The sequence below is a fragment of the Balearica regulorum genome, chromosome 1, assembly GCF_011004875.1.
Source record: "Balearica regulorum gibbericeps isolate bBalReg1 chromosome 1, bBalReg1.pri, whole genome shotgun sequence".
Classification (NCBI taxonomy): domain Eukaryota; kingdom Metazoa; phylum Chordata; class Aves; order Gruiformes; family Gruidae; genus Balearica; species Balearica regulorum.
In genome coordinates this window covers 161,476,172-161,498,802 of record NC_046184.1, presented here as the reverse complement: position 1 = coordinate 161,498,802, position 22,631 = coordinate 161,476,172, and the positions used below count along the sequence as shown (strand labels likewise).

Below are 22,631 nucleotides of genomic sequence, written 5' to 3'. Positions count from 1 at the left end.
CAAGACTTTTATATCCACACTCTATCTTTGCTACCAAAAGTGGCAAGGGAAACCTAAATAGGAGCCACTAGGAACCTTTGACATAAGTCACTTGACAGCAAGCCAGAAGTAGTAAGTTGTACCTTGAAATTAAAGTTCCTTCTACTACTAGGGCATATATGGTCCAAAGAAATTCCAGTGGGATCTCAGTAGCTTTTAGGCTAGAATTTAGTTGTGGTCTTGGATACTTAAAATTGTGTGTTTTACAGGTGAACAGAGTATGTAATCTATGATTCTGCTCTTCAGCTGGGTAAATGTAGGTCAGGGTATGAACAGCTCTCTAGCCTCTCACTTTGGCTGGATATCAGCTGACTAGAATGCTGTGATTCTGGGTAAACGTGTATCACATCAGCAAAGTTTGGTGTCCAAATCTGGACCTAAATTGGAGAGAAAAACTTTGGCCATCCTGCATGAACAGTGCATAGGCTCTGAATCTGCAGTCACTGTAAGTCAGTAGGCATGTGGCAGCCTGGTCATATGTTTGAGTCTGCAGAAGTTGAGTATCGTGAAAAGGTGGGATGGAAATGCTGTATCTAAAAAGAAAAACAGACCTCCACCTCATCCATCCCCCTTTCACTGAAAGGGAAGTCTTAATTTGAAGAAAAATAATCCACTTTCTTTACTGTGCAGGGTTTCAGAACATTATCTAGAAGAGGTGATCCTGAGGCTGTTGTATGTGTACAGAAATGAATTACGGGGTGTCAAATATGAGAGTGTTTACCTTCAGTGTTAAGTTGGGGTTTTTTCCTGAGGAAATAGTTGTGTAAATGAGATGGACTTTCTTCTGGCAAAGCCAGCCTTCTTTGAAGGAGATTGTATGCCTTTGAGTGATAATAGATGTGTTATCTCTTGTGTGATTTCACACAAGAGGTTGGTTGTTTGGGTCAGGTGTTGGCTTCAAGGGAGTAGATCAGATTTTAAAATATTCCCCACTTTTGAGTTGGAGAAACAAGGTCAGGGTGTGAAAACTAAGGAGAGTGATTTTACTTGGACTACTCAAGGACAGACGTGTAGGAGCAAGATGGTTTGTAACTCTCTGTATGACACTTGCATTAAGGGTCAGTGTCACCAGTGTTGCTTTCTGTGCTGACCAGAACTGCAAGGTGAGTGATGCTGTTTTCTCCTAGCATATTCCAGAAGTCTGTTGAATCCCAGTGGAGACTCTGAGAAATATTTTTGTCTTCCCATCCCTTCTCCGCTTTCTCTTGGAGTCATGTTCCTTGAAAGGGATCTCAGCAGTTCTGGAGATGGAGTCATTTTTGATGGAGAGCCCATCTAAACAGAGAGGAGGATGACAGTTAAACTTTCCCAGCTTGTGACAGCAGAGGTTTTGTGTAGAGCTTAAAAGAATCATTGAAACTATTCTTTACATATAATAGTATACTCACAGAAAGAAAAAAAAAAAATCATACCTTTACATTCTTTCTACAGTTTTATAGTATGTTTCATGAGCACCCTAATTTAAAGTTACATGACTGCTAAAGCAGAGCAGTTTCTCTTTGGAGGTTTCTACCCCTTGTGGCATATTGGTACTGGCTATTTTGTGAGGCAGTGCCGTTATGAGAGCAGGCAGTGGGAATGCCTGACTGGAAAGGATTGCAGTACTCCTTTCAGGAGCAGAGCCTCTTGAGACCCCAGCCTTCCTGACTTATTTTTAGATTGCATTTTTTTTTCCTCCTCCTCTGTACTTCCCTGTTGGCTGAAAGGCGTGATTCAGACTTATGCCTTGCCATGTTAAGCAATACTACATTTCTAGAAACCTCTCCTTTTGGCCAGCAGATGCACCAAGCTGATGCAGTTCCTTACATGGGCCGGGATTTTTTCTGTCCAGCAATACAAAATTACAACTCATTAATCTTCAGAAGCTCTTTAGCTTTTTCCTTTGCAACTCAGCTATCAGTTTGGAAATCTAGGACCTAGAGGGTAATAAAACTTTCAACAGGTGTCGGCAGAGAGATCTAATTCTTGTGCCCAGGATGGAATGGGGATTAAGCAGAAGTCCTTAGGTGACTTTCTAAAGTCATTGCTCACAGTATGTGAATAGTATTTTTCTCTGCTCCAACTTTGGTTGAGTGTTCATATGCTTTAATATCAAGTTTCTTCTGGTTATTCTATTTCTGAATAATAGAAGTCAACAGGAGAGATCTGTGGGCACATCAACATTTGTGTCTAAGGCCTCAATCCATGAAAGTCCTGGAATATTTAATCTTTAAGCATGTGATTTTTAGTAAAAATAAAAGGAATATTGGTATACTTTGGTTGATGGAAGGCATTTTGAAAAGGTGACAAAAGCAATGCAAGTCCTGGCAGCCCTTTTTATGTGTCTTGTAATATTATCTGTGGCCCTACTTGTGTCCTAGAGAAAATGACCAAGTGTTTGAGTTGCTGAATTCTGTAGAATGCACAAAAATAGGACAGAACTTCTGCCTAGTCTATTGGAAGGTGTGAAAAGGACAAAGCTGCCATACTTCTTTTAAATTATCTTCATTTTTTTAGACTGACTGTAATGTTAACAGTTGCAGTTTGTTGCAATAACTATTGTAAATTGAGGTGTCCTAAATAGGGAATTCTGTCTCCCTTGGAAGAGTAAACACAAGCTGGAAACTGAAGGTGCTGCTCCCAGCTCCACTAGATGTCACCCAAGACCAAGTGATTGAGCACTATACATCTGCAAATGCTTGTTTTCTATCTAGAGAAAACCTCAGCTGTTGCAAAACGCACTGGACAATAGTTTTCCATGGTTGGTTGGTAGGTATGTGTGATAACACTATTTTGGATGTAGGTGGAGGACACCATCTTATGACACTGTAAGTTAACCTGATTTGAGTAAGTTACTAGGCAATCTGGGGTTGGGTATTTGAAGCTGCCTTAACCAGATCAGTGATATTAGATTGTTTTCAAATACGTTCCTCTGTGGTACTGTGATCATCTGTAGCTTCCTGGGTAGAGAATAAAAAGTATTGAAGTATTTCCTTGCTTTTTTTTTTTCCATCTGTCTAACATCATAGTTGTGTTACCTAATATATCATTCAGCCAATGCAGAGCTTTCCTTTGTGCACTGTTCTTGAGTGCATGGATGTCTTGAGCTTAGATAACACAAACCATGGAGGTTCCTTCAGTTCCCATCATAATGTTTTTCACAAGCCTAATCAATTTATTTTCATTATCTGTGTATTTACCAGTGTGAAAAACAAGAAAATAAAACAGCTTTAGAGTGTGTGGATGTATGCCTATATTAGTGATGCTAGACCACTGTAAGCAAGGTATAGAAACAATGTATCTATAATATTTTGGGTTTTTTCGGTATTTTGTTTTTGTAAATAATGCTATGTAAGAGTTTTTTCAAGTTGATAGTGTCTGTTTATAATACATAAAAAGTTACTCAAGTGCTACAGATGAATTATAGAAGCATAGAATTGTTCGAAAAAGACTTTTAAGATAATCAAGTCCAACCATTAACGTAACAGTGCCACGTCCACCACTAAACCATGTCCCTAAGCATCACATCTATGCATCTTTTAAATACCTCCAGGGATGGTGACTCCACCACCTTTCTGGACAGCCTGTTCCAATGCTTGACAACAATTTCAGTGAAGAATTTTTTTTCCTAATGTCCAATCTAAACCTCCCGTGGCACAACTTGAGCCTCTTTCCTCTTGACCTATTGCTTGTTACTTGGGAGAAGAGACCAACACCCACCTGGCTACAACCTCCTTTCAGGCAGTTGTAGAGAGCGAGAAGGTCTCCCCTCAGCCTCCTTTTCTTTCTCCAGGCTAAACAACCCATGTTCCCTCAGCCGCTCCTCATCAGACTTGTTCTCTAGACCCTTCACCAGCTTCATTGCCCTTCTCTGGACGCGCTCCAGCACCTCAATGTCCTTCTTGTAGTGACAGGCCCAAAACTGAACACAGCACTCGAGGTGAGGCCTCACCAGAGCTGAGTACAGGGGGATGGTCACTTCCCTAGTCCTGCTGGCCACACTATTCCTGATACAAGCCAGGATGCTGTTGGCCTTCTTGGCCACCTGGGCACACTGCTGGCTCATATTCAGCCGGCTGTAGACCAACACCCCCAGGTCCTTTTCCGCTGGGCCAAGCTTGTGGTGTGGCGTAGGGTGGTTGTGACCCAAGTGCAGGACCCGGCACTGAGCCTTGTTGAACCTCATACAGTTCGCCTCGGCTCATCAATGCGGCCTGTCCAGATCCCTCTGCAGAGCCTTCCTACCCTCCAGCAGGTCAACACTCCTGCACAACTTGGTGTCATCTGCGAACTGTCTGAGGGTGCAGTCCATCCCCTCGTCCAGATCATTGATAAAGATACTAAACAGAACTGTCCCCAGTACCGAGCCCTGGGGAACACCACTTGAGACCAGCTGCCAACTGGATTTACCTCCATTCACCACAACTCTTTGGGCCTGGTCATCCAGCCAGTTTTTTACCCAGTGAACAGTACACCCATCCAAGCCGTGAGCAGCCAGTTTCTCCAGCAGAATGCTGTGGGAAACAATGTCAAAGGCTTTACTAAAGTCCAGGTACACAACATCCACAGCCTTTCCCTCATCCACTAAGCAGATCACCTGGATGTAGAAGGAGCTCAGGTTAGTCAGGCAGGACCTGCCTTTCATAAATCCATGCTGACTGGGCCTGATAACCTGGTTGTCCTATACATGCTGTGTGATGACACTCAAGATGATCTGCTCCATGACCGTCCCTGGCACTAAGGTCAGACTGACAGGCCTGAATTGCCTGTATATCTTTAATCCATACTTTTTGAGAGTATGGACTTTGAGTCGTTTGGGGTTTTTTTCTCAAGGTGGCTGTAACTACTCTTCATTAGGATTCCTGTACTAAATGCCCAACCTTTTCCTGCATTGTTAATGGGCCATTGCAAAGGAAGATGTAGGACTGTGTGGCTGGAAAGCAGGACAGGTCATGGTAAGCCATTGAATTAACTTAGCCATGTTTTGTAACTCTTCCCTATACTTCTAAAAAAAAAGCTCCTGAAGTGAAAAGTCCTTACTAAACTTAATAGGCAGGAGGCACTGGCTCCATGTTTGTGATTTCCAGTTCTGTCATCTGTAAGTGTTCTGTGTTTGGATATCCTTTTTTTAGCATGGCAATGCATGACATTGTAAAGCTGTGTTAAATGAAAAGTGTACTGCTGATCTAGAAAGCATAATTGCAAGGTACACGTAGGTGCAACACATTGTAATACATTAATTCAGACTAGCACATGGCATCTTCAGGAAAATGCAAATGAATCGTGTGTAGTTTAGTGTTGGTCTCACTTCAGTGTTTTGTCACTGCTGATATACCAGTTTGGCTGTATCGATGGCCTCTTACTAATATTTTTTCTGAAGTAGTGCTGCAGTGTATTTTTCATGTACCCTTGTGTGTGGCTGGTGTAACTTCTGTGTATGGTTAGAAAGGTCATGTTAATGGACTTGTGAAATACAATGAAGTACGGCAAGTTTGGAGGCGGGATTATGTTGCTTTTTGAAAATCAGCATGAATTGTTTAGCTTGTTAAAATGCTTTTCCCATCAGAAAACTTCTAAGTACTTGGTGTTTGACTGCAAATGCAAGGCAGCCATTCCAAGACTGCCTACTTTGAATAGAAATGATCTAAGCACTTTCTAGATGCTAAGAAAACGCTGGATTTCACGAAGTGAACTACTAACGCCTTTTCCCACTGTCCTGGGTGCAGCAAGATAATGTTGCAAAGGTTTAAGTCAAGTCCTTGAGATGAAGTTCTGGAAGAAGCCAGCTTCCTCACTGAGAGTAGTATGGAGCAAGATACATATACATGCAAATGCTTTTAAAGCTCTACTTGATAAATTGAGTGGAGATGATTATTTTCTTCCCTTTAATCTTGCTCACTTGGAGAAAAAGTGGGGTTTTGATTACCCTAGAACGTGTTTCTCCCCTATACTGAGGCTAGGCTGTAAAGTAAGGCAGGACCTATAGTAGTAAATGTGTGATAGAGAATTACATAAAGCCATTCCTGTATACTGGCCTTTGTTTTCTGTAGAGGAATTAGGGGCAGGTTTGGGGAGAGGGCTGTTCATAGTGAATGAAAGCTGTTGTAACAGATGGCTAGCTCTTGTTGCTGCAACTTAAACTGCAAATAATTTAGTGTTCTAATTCAAATGTAGTAAACATCGAAGACAGCAAAGGATATTGTGGTACAGTATCCAACAAAGGACACGTTCACCAGTAGCAGTATGCTTGTCCAGCAGAACCGAGGAGAGCATATCTTCTGACTCTGTGTTTTGAGGTCACTGATGAAGCATGTAGAAGAGTGTTAGGTTTGCCTTAGACCTGTATTAAATTCAGCTGAAGGGTTTTTTTAATACTTTGCTCCTTTCTTGAAAATCTAGCACACTTGGAAGAAGCAGTTGTTCTTAGTTGTCACCCCCAAGCTTACTGCTCCACAGGAAAAGGAGAAATCATTGGAATATAATTTGTTATTGATAGTGATGTGATGGTCCTCTGATCACAGGGCAAAAAGAAGAAAAAATTGGGAAGTAAACCAAAGTGAGAGTATTAAACACCTGCATCACATGTCCAGCTTTTTTCTGGGAACTGAATGAACAGGCTTCTCTTTGCTTTAGTTGTTGTTACTGGTTAAAACAGTATAGCAATACACTAATAAAGAGCTTCTGAGTGTATATTTTCATCATACCGTAGCACACAAACACTTAATGGCTTTAGTTTGATAGCTTGAAAAGTTTTCATTTCTTTAACTGAATGGTTTGTACTGCCCGAAGTTATCTAGGATTTTTCACTCAAATGGTCTTTATTACTACTGTACTTGTCTATATGATTGTAACACTGCTTTTCATATTCCACTGATGTTTTGCTCCAAATAAATTACAAGAAACATTGTGTTATCATCACTGTGTGCAGTGTTATCATGAGATGAGTTTAAATGGAAACATAAAGCTTGTCTGTAGCAAAAGCTCTTAATTTTTGAGGAAACTGCTCAGAATTTGAGGGAGAAATTAAGTCATCTGGAACTATAGAGTTCAGAACTTCAGAGTTTTCTAGTCTTGGAACTTTTAAAATTACAGGTACAGAAATTTGCCTCTACTACAAGCTACAGATTTGGAGGAGAAAGAGGATGCACAGTATCAGGGGTTTATAGGCAGAGTTTCTGTTCTAACTAGAAGAAAACCTTTTTGAGACTTATATTAGGAGTCATGCTACAAAGAAGAAAACTCTGATCATGTTCCTCTCCTCTTGCTGAAAGACAGGGTAGAGGATAAAGGAGAATTTTCAGGTCTAAGTACAGTTTGATTTTTGCCAGAGTAAAATGAAACAACTGCATAATATTTAAAAAGACTCCAAATGAAGAATCTAAGACAGAGGTGGGACCTGTGCGTGCTTTTAATGTTGCTTTTAGGCTTTTTCCTTCGTATACTGAAGTGTTAGTACCAGAGGAAATATTGTTTAAAGGAGTTCTGAGAGCTGATGTTGAATTACATTAGAGAATTAAGCACAAAATGAGTGTTTGAAGAACTTACTGATGAGAAAAAGGGGCCACTTCAAGATAAAGGAGGAAAGAAAAAGTACTGGACGACTTTGAGGACTCAGTAACTTTAGTCAACATTCTGTGTATAAAATGCAAGGTAGTGCAAGTTTTGATTTTTAAAACACACACATTTTTTTTAAAAAAATTCAAATCCTGCTGATCTGCTCCTTTTAAAACTTTCAAAGTCGTTCTGATCAGCAGCAAATGTGCAGTCAGTGCCTTATTCAAACTACACTAATTTTACAGATGACTTCCTGGCTTTGCAAGGGAATATTTGAGATTCTCCCTGGACCGTATTTGTCTTCCTGGGTGGTAGTTAGCTGAGTTGCCTGTGAGGATTTTTTTTCCCCCCCTTTGGAAATAAAAAGCTGCCTAAACAAATGAAGGCAAGTACAATGTAACTTCTTCTACTTGCTCAGAGAGGGGCATTTGAAATATGCAAGTCTTTGTAGACAAAACTTTAGACCTGTTTAAAGCTGCACATGAAGCAAAGTGCATAAATTCCCTGCTGATCCCTGTTAAACCTTTGCCCCCTCTGTAGCATATTAATTTGTTGCTATAGCCACTCTTTTTGGGAAAATGTGGAAAATGCAACTTTATAGTAATATTATCTGTGACATGTTGTGTTTGTTTGTCATGAATTTATAAATACTTATTGTGCTTAAAGTGAGATACGTGATTATGCCTTGTGGATATACTTTCTACTGATGCTGAGGAATCCAGTGTTAAATAACTCTCTGCAGAGAGGTGAATTAACTAGGCTACGATGGAGATGTCCGTGACTTCCATAGGGTGGAAGTTGTGTACAGTGTGCCCAATGGTGAATGATCAGGTATGGTGGGGGGAGGAATTGGATATCTCTGACTTCTGACAACTTGTATTGAAACTGAAAATATCTTTCTGAAGTTTGGAGTTGGAAACATTTCCAGTGGAATTTTAAAACTAATTTTCCAGCTTTAGTCAGTTCTCCATTATATGATTATTAATGGGACAAAAAGAGATCCTTGAGCAAGCATTTCAGTCTCTTGTTAATGTTTGCAGCTCAAATCCAATCCCAGCAATAATGAGGAGAAAGAAGCCCAGACTCAGCTGACAAAATCTGATGAGCTACAGCGCCTGCATTCACAAGCGTTATCTGCCTACCAGCAAGAGGATTACGAAGCTGCTATTTCTCTTCTTGATGAAATCTTGGCAGTAAGTGTTAAGTAAAATGGTACTGTAAAAAGGAAGTAAGAGCTCCTGTCTGACATCTGTATGTTTTTCTTTAGTAACTTCTTCACTGATGTGAAAACACTTGGTGTAACTGGCTCGGTTTTGCTGAGCACCATGAGTCCATAATGAAGTTGGAGAGTGGAGAATGCTGAGCACTAGCTGCAAAAAAATTATAATAGATTGTAGTTACAGTTAAAGATACAACTTCAGCCAAACTTCTGTTGCAGATAACTTTCTTGATTTACTTTCAGTTTATCCACAGTTCAGTGTTCTTGGGAAAGCTGGGGAAAAAAAGTTGTTCTCAGACCAATGAAGTTTTTTCAAATATAGGAGACATAGATGTTTTTATCCAGATTTTTTTTTTGTTGCCTATATGCAGGTGATTTGTATGTGCTCTATAAGAAACTTGATAAATGGTAGATCTTCACTATGAAGTAGGTACTTTCCTGTCTTGAGAGAACGAAGTACCACAAGATTTAAAAAAAAAATAAATCACAAAGTTCAATGTTGTGGTGGGTTGACCCTGGCTGAGGGCCAGGTGCCCACCAGAGCCGCTCTATCACTCCCCTTTTTCATTAGACAGGGGAGAAAAGGTACAATGAAAAAAACTTATGGGTTGAGATAAGGACAGGGAGAGATCATTTTCTAATTATCATCACGAGCAAAACAGACCGAACTTAGAGAGGGAATTCATCTTATTTTATTACTAAGCAAAACAGAGTAGGGGAATGAGAAATAAAACCAAATCTTAAAACACCTCCCCCCACCCCTCCCATCTTCCCGGGCTCAACTTCACTCCCAGCTTCAAACCTCCGCCCCCCTCAGCGGCACAGGGGGACGGGGAGTGGGGGTTACGGTCAGTTCCTCACGCGGTGTTTCTGCCGCTTCTTCATCCTCAGGGGGAGGACTCCTCTCATCGTTCCCCTGCTCCAGCGTGGGGTCCCTCTCACGGGAGACAGTCCTTCACGACCTTCTCCAACGTGAGTCTCCTCCATGGGGTGCAGACCTTCAGGAGCAGACTGCTCCAGTGTGGGGTCCCCTGGGGTCACAAGTCCTGCCAGCAAACCTGCTCTGGCGTGGGCTCCTCTCTCCATGGGGCCGCAGGTCCTGCCAGGAGCCTGCTCCAGCATGGGCTTCCCACGGGGTCACAGCCTCCTTCAGGTGCCTCCACCTGCTCCGGCGTGGGGTCCTCCACAGGCTGCAGGTGGAATCTCTACACCCCCTCATCCTCCCTCCATGGGCTGCAGGGGGACAGCCTGCTTCACCATGGTCTTCACCACGGGCTGCAGGGGGATCTCTGCTCTGGCACCTGGAGCACCTCCTGCCCCTCCTTCTGCACTGACCTTGGTGTCTGCAGATGTTCTTACATCTTCTCACTCCTCTCTCTGGCTGCAAAAGCTCTCTCTAAGTGTTTTTTTCCCTTCTTAAATATGTTGTCACAGAGGTGCTGATTGGCTTGGCCTTGGCCAGCGGCGGGTCCGTCTTGGAGCCGGCTGGCATTGGCTCTGTCAGACACAGGGGAAGCTTCTAGCAGCTTCTCACAGAAGCCACCCCTGTAGCTCCGCCCTGCTACCAAAACCTTGCCACGCAAAACCAACACAAATGTACATAGCTATCTAGATTTTCAGCTTGTTCCTTAAATATCTGTATTTGTTGAATCTTAATCAGTATAGGTAGTCTGATGGTATAAGTGTAAATAAAAATCATATGGGCATTTTGTGTGTCATGTAGAAATATATATTAAATGACAGTTAACTGCTGTGACTCTTAACATACAAATTAACACTGTTGACTTGGAATAGACAGTGTTCTTGCTTTTGGTGAAGAAACTGCCATAGTGTGGGAGTTTTGTTTATGGGGAGGGAAAGTAGAAAAGCAGAAAAGCCTCATTCTCTAAAATGATGGTTTACAAAGAAATTATAAGACCCATAATAAATTCTCTAAAACAAATTATGATAGGCAGTTCCTTTTAAGTAATTGTTCTTGCCATACTGTGACATTGTTACTTCTGTATATATCTTTAAAATCCAGATACTAAGGTCAAATCTTGCATAGTTGAATCTTACCCACAGGCTTCTTTCTAGGGGACAACTGACAGCTTGGTCCTTGCTGTTCATTACCCCTGTTCTTCTAGGAGGATATAATAATTTATGATTCTGATATCCTTCCCTGGAGGCTCAACAGACTGTCCCAGCTTAAGCAGTGCCAGTAGATTTAATTCATCTCCCTGCATGAGCTTATTGAATCATTTACAAATTTTTCAGGCCTTTGTTTCCTACTTGGGCAGGTGCATCACAGCATCCACCAGGAAGCAGAGATGCTAATTTCATGTGCTCTGCGTGCGGCTTGAACCTTATGCTATTGCAGTTGGCAAAGTGAAATTAAATGGGATTTTTCTTTTGTTGGGGAGAAAAAGAAGTGAAGTGTTATGGACCAAAAACAAGCTTTAATTTTGATTTCTCAAGGTTTGTGTTTGGGATGCAGAGCTACGGGAACTTCGAGCCGAGTGTTATATAAAGGAAGGGGAACCAAGCAAAGCCATTAGTGACTTGAAAGCTGCTGCCAAATTAAAGAATGATAATACTGAAGCCTTCTATAAAATCAGCAGAATATATTACCAGCTGGGGGACCATGAATTATCACTCAGGTAATTTTACTGTTTGCTGTAATCGTTATAATTGAGACAAAAAATGTGATGATATAGGTCATGATAACCTGTGAAATACCTATGTTGTCTGGTTTTTGGATGTAGTAGCAACTCTGGTCTGGGTTGGATAAAGCAAGCTTCTTTCCAGAAGCTAAGAACTGGCAGTGAAGGCACCATGTTTATTCTTGGCAGACCAGCCATCGATGATTCCTAGCATCTTGTTTACTTAAATAGAAGCCGTAGCACAGGGCTGTCAGGGTTGTTTACATTTACTGTCTTTATTGTATTTCTTCACCCTAGAAGAAAGTGCTTCTCTACACTTGCTTTGGTGGAGCCTTTTTTTTTTAACCTTGAACCTCCGTTCAAGTTAAGTTACAATGCAAACAAAAAAAAAATTATTAAGTCTTAGGGCTAAATTCTTATTTTCAAGAGTGGAAACAAAAGGTTACAAGCTTAAGAATAAATAAAAAGTACAGGAGCATCCAAGTATGAGGAGCTGGGGCTCCAGACCTGTCAGTCTTTCATTCTTGCAGATAGTGTCTAGTATTTTGGATGTTTTTTTGATAACGCTCTACCCTTTTATTTATATTCAGTTAAGTTTAAGGTGTTATTCTCATATGTCCTTAGTCAGTCCTGTAGATAAGTGCCCTTGCCCAATCCAGACTGTTAACTTCATACTCTGTGCTCAGCTGGACAGATGGTATAATCCTTCTTGCACAAAAATGGTTTCTATGCAGCTCACCATCTGAGATGCCTTACCTGCATCTCCAAAGTCCTTCCAACATGATTCTGCCCCAGAATCTCTTCAGTAAAAGGTGAAGGGAATTCCAAAAGCCTGAGTTTTTTGGCAATGTATGACAAAGGCTGGTGGATGGAAACTGCATGTGATTACCACTGCAAAAATTAATTTTATAGCTGGGCAAAAGTAAACACCAAATAACTGATTAGTTTGCATTAGAGATCCCCTTTCTAGAGTATACTTAATTTCTGGAGCTCATAGGTCACTTCTGGTAGCTGACCATCACTTAGCCTAGTGATTTCAAGAGTAGGTGGTTTGGGGTTTTTTTGTTTGAAATCCACACACAGACTTCCTCTGTTAATAACCAAATCTTAAGATTTTTATAAATACAATTGAGAGAGCTGTTGAAGAACAGAATGGTATCAGAATGAAGGAATGAGGCTCTCTTTATTCTTCTCTGGTACTATGGATTTCTTGCATATAAGATGTACTAGGAGTCCTATAGCTCTTGGACTTGCTGGGTGATTAATCTTGTCCTTCGTCTAGCTTCATCATCTCCTTTACAGGCTTAATGATTTTCAAATAATAGATATTTCAGTCTGTGCTTAGGAAAAAAATAAGATTTTTGCGGTCTCTTTCTGAAAATACCACATTGGTTGTGCTATGATGACTCTATATGATACTTAACTTTTATTTCTTCATAAGATTGCATTCTGGAGGTTAGTTGTTTGGGTTTTTTAAGACTTTTGACTATTTTAAGAGGTATCTGCCCTAATCAAAGTCTGATTAAACAGTCTTCACAGTGAAAAGTCAGGCTCAGGCTTGGCTTATATTCCATCAAGGGGGGGTTTGGGTTTTACTTGAGCTTTGTCCATTTCAGGCAGCATAAAATATACTTCTACATAGGTATTTTGTAGTATAGCTGAGTTAAATATACAGGAAAACTACAAACAATTGTATCTGGTAATTGCTGAATATAATTTCTTTCCCAGGGTATATTTTTCTTCTGCTGTTTAGTCAGTTGTTAATGTAACATTTCTCAATCTTTGCATATTTGGCAATGCAAAATAATTAAAAATAAAACCAGACAAATATCCCTGTATTTTCTAGAAGACTTTTTTTCCTCTCACTCTAAATTAATTTTTGGATGAAGGGAGAGATTGTCTGAAGAAGTCAGCTGTTGTTCTGGACAGCTTATAAGTGCTGCATTGTGTCTCTAAATGACATTTCATAATGTGTGGTGACATCTTTCTGGTTCGTTTTGTTTTGGCTTTTTTCCCTCGCTACCTCCCTGTGAAAAGTGAAGTCCGAGAATGTCTGAAACTAGACCAAGACCATAAGCAATGCTTCTCTCTCTATAAGCAAGTAAAGAAACTCAATAAGCAGATCGAGTCAGCAGAGGAATTCATCAGAGAAGGCAGGTAAGTGTTCACTGCTATATTTAAAAAAAAAAAAAAAAATTACTACTAAGGTGCCCACCAATTATCAATTGAGGAGTTAAGTGATGCTTTTTGCATCTGTCAGTTGAAGTGGATAACTGAGCACAGCTCTCAAATTACAGTTAGAATAAATATTGACTTACATAGTGACAATCCTATCCTGATTTCTTCTGATGTCACTGTCTTCTCTTTGCATATTTGACTTCTTTGTAGAGCAGGTAGTAAGACCAAGATAGGGATAATATTTGTCAGCTCTTGCATATTATTACTTGGCACTGGTGAGGCCATACGTGAAGTGCTGGGCTCCCCAGTAGAAGAGATGAGGCTACTGAGAGATAAAGTCCAAACAAAGTGCCACTAAGATGATGGAGGGCCTGGAGCATCTCTCCTGTGAGGAAAGGCTGAGAAAGCTGGGACTGTTCCCCCTGAGAATTCTGTGCTACACGGTAATCTCAGCAATGTATAGAAATATGTGAAGGGAGGATGCAAAGAGGCTCCTTTCAGTGAAGCCCAGTGACAGGACCAGGGGCAATGGGCACAAACTGAAACAGGAAATACCATTTGAACACAAGGAAAAGCTACCCACTTCCCCTTGTTTCCACTTGTTCAGGTTGCCCAGAGAGGCTGTGGAGTCTCCCCACTTTGGAGATACTAAAAATCCGTCTGGATACGGTCCTGGGCAATCTGCTGTCGGTGGCCCTGCTTGAGCAGGGCGGTTGGACCAGATGACCTCCAGAAGTCCCTTCCAACCTCACCTATTCTGTGATTAAAGGACCACATCTTTAGACTAAAACCACCTAGTAACTCTGCAGTGCCGTGATAGCAAAAGTGAATCTGACTGGGCTTCTTTTATGCACCCTGTTAAATGATAGACAATTCCTCTGTATTCTTCTACTTCTTGCTTTATTTCAGTTTTACGCGTTCCCAAGCACACGACATCCAAATGTAAGGACCCCTAACAAGTGATTAAACATTGTCAAGGTGACTTTTTAAAATGAAGTACATCAGGAATATGAATCAGCACAACTGAAGACAGTTTTATTAAGTCAGCAGTCCGTTTGAACTCTTTTCACTCTAGTCTTCTATTTAATCCAGTATCAGCACATTTTCAGGGAGTCTTCTGAGAGTTTAAATTTCTCCTAGCTTGTAGCAACCCATGGGTTCAATCACACGCTTGCAATTTTAGGTGAATATTCTAACCTATTTCTTACTCAGACCATGGAACTTGAGCAGCTTTGAAACCTTCACAGCAAAAATACCTTTCACTGTTTGACTTGCTTAGAAGAAGGAAGGGAGAAAACAACTGCCCGATTCAAGCTGGCATAAAGAACGCTTTTTCTTTTTTTGTACCAATACATGCAAATAGTACAGTGTTCACAGCAAGATTCCAGACTTAGTCCATCTCAGATATCAGAGAAGGAGATGTGTTTTTCCAAGTGCAGAGTGGCGTGTTGGACAGGAGGCCAATCTAGAGACTGTCGTCTGTGCACAATGTGAGGGATGGTAGTTATCTTCGGCAAAAGCCTGCCAGGCATAGTGCCTGCTCTTCTGTGTCATTGCACTGAAAAGGGAATGAGGATGTAGTTCTTGAAGTGACTGAAAGATTTCTTCATACTTTTGTCTCACACCACACATTTAAGACTATTAAAGTTAAGGTACATTGCTAGAAGGATGTGAAAGTCTGTGAATTTTAGAATGTTAAAATTTGTAAAGAAATCACAACACCCTAGAACAGTTATTACATTTCATGATAATTATATTTATGATTTAAACAGGTATGAAGATGCTATCAATAAATATGATTCTGTAATGAAAACTGAGCCAGAAGTCCCAATTTATACTACTCGTGCCAAAGAAAGGATCTGCCACTGTTTATCAAAGGTAATTCTGCTTCTGTTTCCCTCTGTGACTTTATTTAACACAAAGAAAAAACAAAAAAAACCCCACCCCACAACTTACATGAATTTTGTTTTACTTTCTCCTCTCTAGAATCAGCAGGCTACAGAAGCCATAAAAGTTTGTACAGAAGTTCTGCAACTGGAACCAACCAATGTGAACGCCCTGAAAGACAGAGCAGAAGCTTATTTGCTGGAAGACCTGTATGAAGAAGGTACAGTTGCGTGCAGTTTGCACATAGTTTTTTTGTGGGTGTTTAAAATGCAATCAGTGTTTAAAAAAGTTTTAACATGCACTTTGATTCTACACTGTGTTGTTATCCCTAATCAGCACTGGTAGCTGCAGATTTATAAAAATATCTGCTGTTAATTATGTCTTGATTAGTATAAGTGGAACGTACTTGTTTTATCTACAGTGGAGTTGTCTTTACAACAACGGGCTATGTTCAGGATGTTTTATGAGACTGTACAGCTTAAATATATTTTGCATAATCAGCAATGTCAGACAATTGCATTTGGGGTAAAAGGTAATTAGGGTGATGTAAATCCATTTTAGGAATTCCATTTTAATGTCTTTAGGTGGCAGCATGAAACAATACTGTTCTGTCCCTTAGCATATGTTGAGGGCAGAGAAAGGTAACAGCCATTGCTTCAATGCCCTGGGTCTCTGTAGTGCTGCTAATGGCAGTAAACTGATTCTACTCCTGAGGCTGCATTTTCCATATGGGGTTTCCATAAAATGCATACTGTTACATGGTCCTATCTACAGCCTTGGAAAGTAGGGACTGAGTAATGGCTGTCTCTGAGTACACCATTATGTTTTTACCTAGCTTCTTTAAGAATACTAAGTGCTAATGTACTATAAAAAATTTAATTTAGTGAATCTCATTTTCACAAGAAACCAGACTTCAGGAAATTTGGACAATCTGTCTGTTCCACCCCCGTGCTCAGGCATACAGCAGTTTTTGAAGCATTGAGGGAAAGGACTTGTAGGCTTTAAATCTGCGGAAAACTAGTTCCATTAATTTTAGTACTCATAGAATAGTTTTCCTTTTCTGTATTCTGGTACTGGATCTTTTGCTTTACAACTGAACAAAAAAAAATCTTTTCAATTTAAACATTCATGAAGGCAGCTGTTCTCATTAATAGCACACTCAGGGTTTTTTTTTTTCTTTTTGAGAAATCAATCACTGATAGATGATATTGCTCATCTCTTGAAGTTCACTTCAAAAATAAGATACCTATTTGGTTCTTTTTTATACCATGTTTTCATTTGAGTCAAGGAGGGGTAAAGAGGACTGGTGTGGTTTCAGGCAGTCCTCTTCATTAGCCCTGTAGATTTTGTACCTCTGAAGAGACCTAGTTGTAGTCCCTCTTTGCTGAGGCTGGCAAGCTGCCTTCCTTATAAGAAAAAGAGTGGAAGACAACAGCATTTTGTAGAACTGATAACATTCGTATAATGGGATTGCTTAAAAAGAAAGAAACAAACAAACCAAAACCCACCACCAAAGTGTGAGGGGAAAAAATTGCCATCTTTTGATTCTTTAGAACTGCAGTGTCAACCTGAAAGTGAGGCTTAGGAAGATTTCACAGTGATGAGGTCACCTCTGGACATTTCTCATCTTTTTCTGTACTTCAGTACAGTGGAAGTAAGCTCAGTCAGCATTGGGAAAAGTAGATTTATAAATGAATAAAAACGCCTCCACTTTCCTAAAAATAGTTAAGGGTACAGAATACAAATCTACGTAGATTACGGATTGCACAAAGGTTTATGATTTAAGAGAAAAGAGTATCAGCAAAAGGAGAACCCAAAGAAAATTTAAGATTATTTTTTCCCATCAAGGTGTATGAATCTTCAGCTTAGAGGAGAGGGTACAGAGAGGGGCAGGCCAAACAGGCCCTGCTGTTAGTTCTCTTAGACGTACTTTTCACTTCTTACTAGTGGACAAAATTGATATGTGTGTTTTTCTGAAATTGATGAATCTCAAATTGAATTTTTCTGACATTATCTTGTATTAAATCCTTATCTATTTCTGGTTCCTCTAGGGTGAGAGAATCTGGCAACTCTTGCAAATTAGAGGGGAAAAAACGTTTTGTAACAAGGTCCTGCACAAATGCACAGAGCCAACTTGGTCTTGTGCTGGAGCAGATGCTTCCTTATTACAGGATATAAGGAAACACAGAGATGACACACCTTGGATCTGGGAGAGCTTATTTCCTGGGCTGGAGCCTGCTGGGCTTGGCCTAGCCTGGTTCTAGAGTGGGCAGCCATTCTAGAGTAGAAGCACATTCCTCCAAATCTCTGTTGTTTAGCACATCCCCTGCTTTCCTCCTGCCCTTGACAGCAGTGAGATGGTTGTAGTTACACTCTGCCTTCCAGCAGAGCCTACATAAACAGTATTATAGTCCATTAATGTTAGTCTGCCTGAAGGTGTCTTCACTTACCCTTCAGTTTTAATGGCTATAAAATAATGGCTGACTTCTCTCTGCTGTAGAGAACAGTAAAGCAATTAAAATTGTAGTCTCATATTTAAAGGGGCAAACTGATTCTCGTTCTTCCCTCAACAAAATTTCAAGCTGGAGGCACCTATTTTCCTGTTTAAAGACAGGAAATTTCAAAGTACTTGTAATTCAGAACTTTGAAGGCGATTACTGTTAGATGTTTAAGATGCACTTCAGTATGTATAGCTGAATTCTGATCCCCATCAAATGGTTTTAATTACTTTATAATCACATGGGATCCAGGGCTTGTCTACAGAGACAGATGTGTAATGACTCTCTTTCTGGCTTACCTCATAAGTACAGGAGTCTGTCTGAAGTGTACAGCACAAGTTTTGTCGAAGAAAAAAAAACACTTTTCTGTTTGGTATTTTGGTCAGGACATCCTTTTTTCTTTTTTTTTCTTTTTTGTTTCTGTTCTCTTTTTTCTCCCCTCCCTACTACTGTAGAAGAAACAGTCCTTATTTCAGTAAGAGCATAATTGGTTCAGTTATTCCTCTAACAGAGTTGGCACAGACATAGGTCGTCTGCAGGTACTTGATAGGAAATTAATTCTGCATGTGAAATAATGGCCAGTCTTGGTCACTCTGTTTTAAAGATGCAGGCAAGATAGGAAAGTCAGCTAGGTTGTTTAGAGGTACAATGCGATTACTATTTGAGAGGTTGTGAAGACTCTTGTGTTGAAAGAAGGAGAGTTAGATTTGACTAAAGTATTTATATTGAAAGTGATACTGGAAACTAGTGGTTCCTTTCATGTCGTGGGACAGGATGAAAGGAAGAAGGGATGCTCTCTGAAATAGCAGGCCAGTAAAAAGCAGCAGTGATTCTTGTGTTGGTTTGTGAAGTATTAGTGCTTTTGGAAATAGTGACTGAGAAGAATTGATTAAATATCTCACACGGCATAATGTGAATTAGTAATAAGTCTCCTGGTTTCGTAGCAAACTTCTTGTGGCCAGGAAGGTGTCATCCTGCTTCCAACCCTCACCCCTCAGGTGGGCAGAGCGATTAGATCTCTGAAAGAGGAAGATGGCTACACTGGAGAGTATCATCAAAATTGAAGTCTCTTCCAACTGAGAGAAAGTGCAAAATGTCCTTGCTGTCAGGTGTGCTGGGTGCATCCCCTTTGCGGTGTGCAGCACTAAAAAACACCTTCCCATGTAATTAATGGGATGCATTAATTGCTTGCAGCCTTTAAATAAGGGAGTTGATTTAAAGAGAAATCTAGTACTGTCCTTGCAAATACCTGACCCCTGAGCAGCTTGGTATCCAGCAGTGGTGCGTCCCGTTGGTGATGTGCTCAGTGAAGTTGAGCAATTTGATGTGTGTTTGGCAGAATGTTGTGGTGGGACCTCCCATTACTACATGAAGCAAATTAAGTGTTCTGGTGCTTAAAGCTATTGGAACAATAAAGCAGCGTAATGAAATCCCTGCATTTTCATTAATTTTATCAGGTTTGACAGCATATATTTGGCACGTGCATTAGTGTACGCTCCTGTTTGGTGGAGTTTTTTAGTGGCTGGACAAATTATTAAAAATATCAGTAGAAGCCAAAATGCTTTGTTCAAGCAGCAAATGATAGTGTGCAGTGGTGTGAAAATGAATAGAAATTTTGTTTTGTTTGTAATAGCATATGAAATTGTTGGGGCACTGGAAATACTTCTTGGATTTTTTTTTTTCAATAACCAAAGCAAGATTGCAGTGGTATCAGATGTCTCGGTAATACAAATTCATTAGCACTTCCTGCTGTCTTGCTCAGAAACAGTGAAAAACAAATGTAACACCTGCTGAGAAATAGCATCTGCTTGAAAATAATCTGATGCAAGTACTTTGTCTAACTTGAGAAACCTAGGAGCCTTGGATCTGCAAATGAGACTTCGAGAATTATAACAGAGAAAGAAGAGCAGTCTCATTAAAGACTTCAACAGTTGCTTCCCTTGATAAATCTTGATATCAAAGAATATTTAAATTTGGTGTCTTAAGCATTCAGTTACCACTTACAATAATAATATAGTTTACTTAAAGAGGAAAAAAGTGTAGACCTGGAATTTTTTAAAAATTCTTGAATATGTTACAGCACCTCTCTTGCTTTCATTTCTGAGAAATGCAACTCTTGAAATGAAATAAAAGTGAGAGCATGCCTTTGGAAAAAAAACCCAAAACCCTTAAAATATAACTCTCTCCAAATTATGCATGAACTTACTGGTAATCTGAAATCCATCTTTATTGTCATAAAGGGGAAGAGGCTTTCTATCATGTTGATTGAGTGCGGACTGTGGGAGAAGAAGGAATGTTAATCTAAAGACTCTGTGTAATTGTGGTGGGTTGACCCTGGCTGAGGGCCAGGTGCCCACCAGAGCCGCTCTATCACTCCCCTCTTTCATTAGACAGGGGAGAAAAGGTAAAACTTACGGGTCGAGATAAGGACAGGGAGAGATCATTCTCTAATTATCATCACGAGCAAACCAGACCGAACTTAGAGAGGGAATTCATCTTATTTATTACTAAGCAAAACAGAGTAGAGGAATGAGAAATAAAACTAAACCTTAAAAACACCTCCCCCCACCCCTCCCATCTTCCCGGGCTCAACTTCACTCCCGGCTTCAACCTCCACCCCCCCCAGCGGCACAGGGGGACGGGGAGTGGGGGTTACGGTCAGTTCATCACGCGGTGTTTCTGCCGCTTCTTCATCCTCAGGGGGAGGACTCATTGTTCCCCTGCTCCAGCGTGGGGTCCCTCTCACGGGAGACAGTCCTTCACGGCCTTCTCCAACGTGAGTCTCCTCCACGGGGTGCAGACCTTCAGGAGCAAACTGCTCCAGCGTGGGTCCCCCACGGGGTCACAAGTCCTGTCAGCAAACCTGCTCTGGCGTGGGCTCCTCTCTCCACGGATCCACAGGTCCTGCCAGGAGCTTGCTCCAGCGCGGGCTTCCCACGGGGCCACAGCCTCCTTCAGGTGTCTCCACCTGCTCCGGCGTGGGGTCCTCCACGGGCTGCAGGTGGAATCTCTACACCCCCTCATCCTCCCTCCATGGGCTGCAGGGGGACAGCCTGCTTCACCATGGTCTTCACCACGGGCTGCAGGGGAATCTTGCTCCGGTGCCTGGAGCACCTCCTCCCCCTCCTTCTTCACTGACCTTGGTGTCTGCAGATGTTCTTACATCTTCTCCCTCCTCTCTCTGGCTGCAAAAGCTCTCTCTAACTGTTTTTGTCTTTCTTAAATATGTTATCACAGAGGCGCTGATTGGCTTGGCCTTGGCCAGCGGCGGGTCTGTCTTGGAGCCGGCTGGCATTGGCTCTGTCAGACACAGTGGAAGCTTCTAGCAGCTTCTCACAGAAGCCACCCCTGTAGCCCCCCCGCTACCAAAACCTTGCCACGCAAAACCAACACAGTAATGCATCCTTCAGTTGAACAGTGACGTATGGGACTAACATTGTGCAGTGGGCTCTTCAAATACTAGTCACTGAAACTTGCTCCTTGACTTAAGTTTCGTCCCAGTCCTCTAAGCTTGTTATGTTCATCCATGTGACTGTTGTAACATCTAGAGAGTGTTCTGACCTGCCGCTAGTAACCTCCCTTCTCCTTCCTTTCTAAAAAGTGTGATGTACCTAAAGAAAGAAACTTACCTAATTTGTACATGAAAATTCATTTCCTCCAAGGTTTTTTATTTAAAAAAAAAAAAAACCCAAACCAAAACAAACATGGCAAGTTGAAATAAATGTTTTGCAGTTTATATATGGTAATAGCAAAGGTTCAGTTTTGATGAGTGGTTGAGTTCTTTAAATTGAAGTTTGTGAAGAGTTGAGTAATCTTTTTTTTCATTCACTTTTTCATTAAAGCTATTAAAGACTATGAGACTGCTCAAGCCAATAGTGAAAATGACCAGCAGATTCGGGAGGGGCTAGAACGTGCCCAGAGGATGCTGAAGCAATCACAGAAGAGGGATTACTATAAAATCTTAGGAGTAAAAAGGTGAGATATCAATATCTGACATGATGATGTGAAAGTTGGTTATTAAACCAGTATATCTAGGGCTGATCACTTGAATTTATGTTCTGCTGAGAGTTTGTTTTTGTTCCTGTATCTTGCTACCTTCAGTTCCCTACTGTACTAGTTTAGCAGTGTTCAGCTTTTAAGTAGCATGTGTTTACAGTTCCTTTAGCAAGAATGAAGAAAAACAACATCGGGAAGGAAGGAAATAAATCCCTTGGCAAGAAATCCTTAGTGTAGATGATAGTCAGGTGAACGAATTAGGGAAGAAATGAAGACTGGAAAGAATTAGTGAAAGCAAGAAAAAATAAAATTGTGGCAGATAGTATGATAGATTGGAAAAGTTTGAAAGGACTAATTGAAAGGTATCTAAAATGCTTCTGCCATTAACTCTGAGAAACTTAACGACTTCACTTTCTCATAAAGACCACACAAATGTCCAATTCTGAACTAGTATTGGTCATCCTTCCAATTGTGAATTAATTTGATCTCTAATCCTTGTGGGTTTTGTTACTCACCTGGTTGTAAATTCTTCAGACCTTATAATTTTCCTGATGCCCTTAATTAGTCTCTGTGTTTAAAGTAAACCTGTAGATTCACCAGTGTGGCTTATGAACAATTAGAAAACTTTGTTATCTATGA

The 22,631-nt window shown here is 40.7% G+C and overlaps 1 protein-coding gene and 1 long non-coding RNA gene across 2 annotated transcripts in view; one reads left to right on the top strand and one right to left on the bottom strand.

Annotated features, from left to right (window-relative positions):
- DNAJC3 (DnaJ heat shock protein family (Hsp40) member C3) overlaps positions 1 to 22,631 on the top strand; it is a 39,442-nt gene that overhangs the window by 14,090 nt on the left and 2,721 nt on the right. The window contains exons 5-10 of the mRNA XM_075741374.1: positions 8,613 to 8,765; positions 11,249 to 11,430; positions 13,471 to 13,590; positions 15,384 to 15,489; positions 15,598 to 15,718; positions 21,839 to 21,971. Coding sequence (XP_075597489.1) covers positions 8,613 to 8,765; positions 11,249 to 11,430; positions 13,471 to 13,590; positions 15,384 to 15,489; positions 15,598 to 15,718; positions 21,839 to 21,971 — 815 coding nt within the window. The remainder of the gene's footprint in view (positions 1 to 8,612; positions 8,766 to 11,248; positions 11,431 to 13,470; positions 13,591 to 15,383; positions 15,490 to 15,597; positions 15,719 to 21,838; positions 21,972 to 22,631) is intronic.
- Positions 10,003 to 22,631, bottom strand: part of LOC142599687 (uncharacterized) — a 374,377-nt gene continuing 361,748 nt past the window's right edge. The window contains exon 3 of the long non-coding RNA XR_012833220.1: positions 10,003 to 10,104. This is a non-coding gene — a long non-coding RNA (uncharacterized LOC142599687). The remainder of the gene's footprint in view (positions 10,105 to 22,631) is intronic.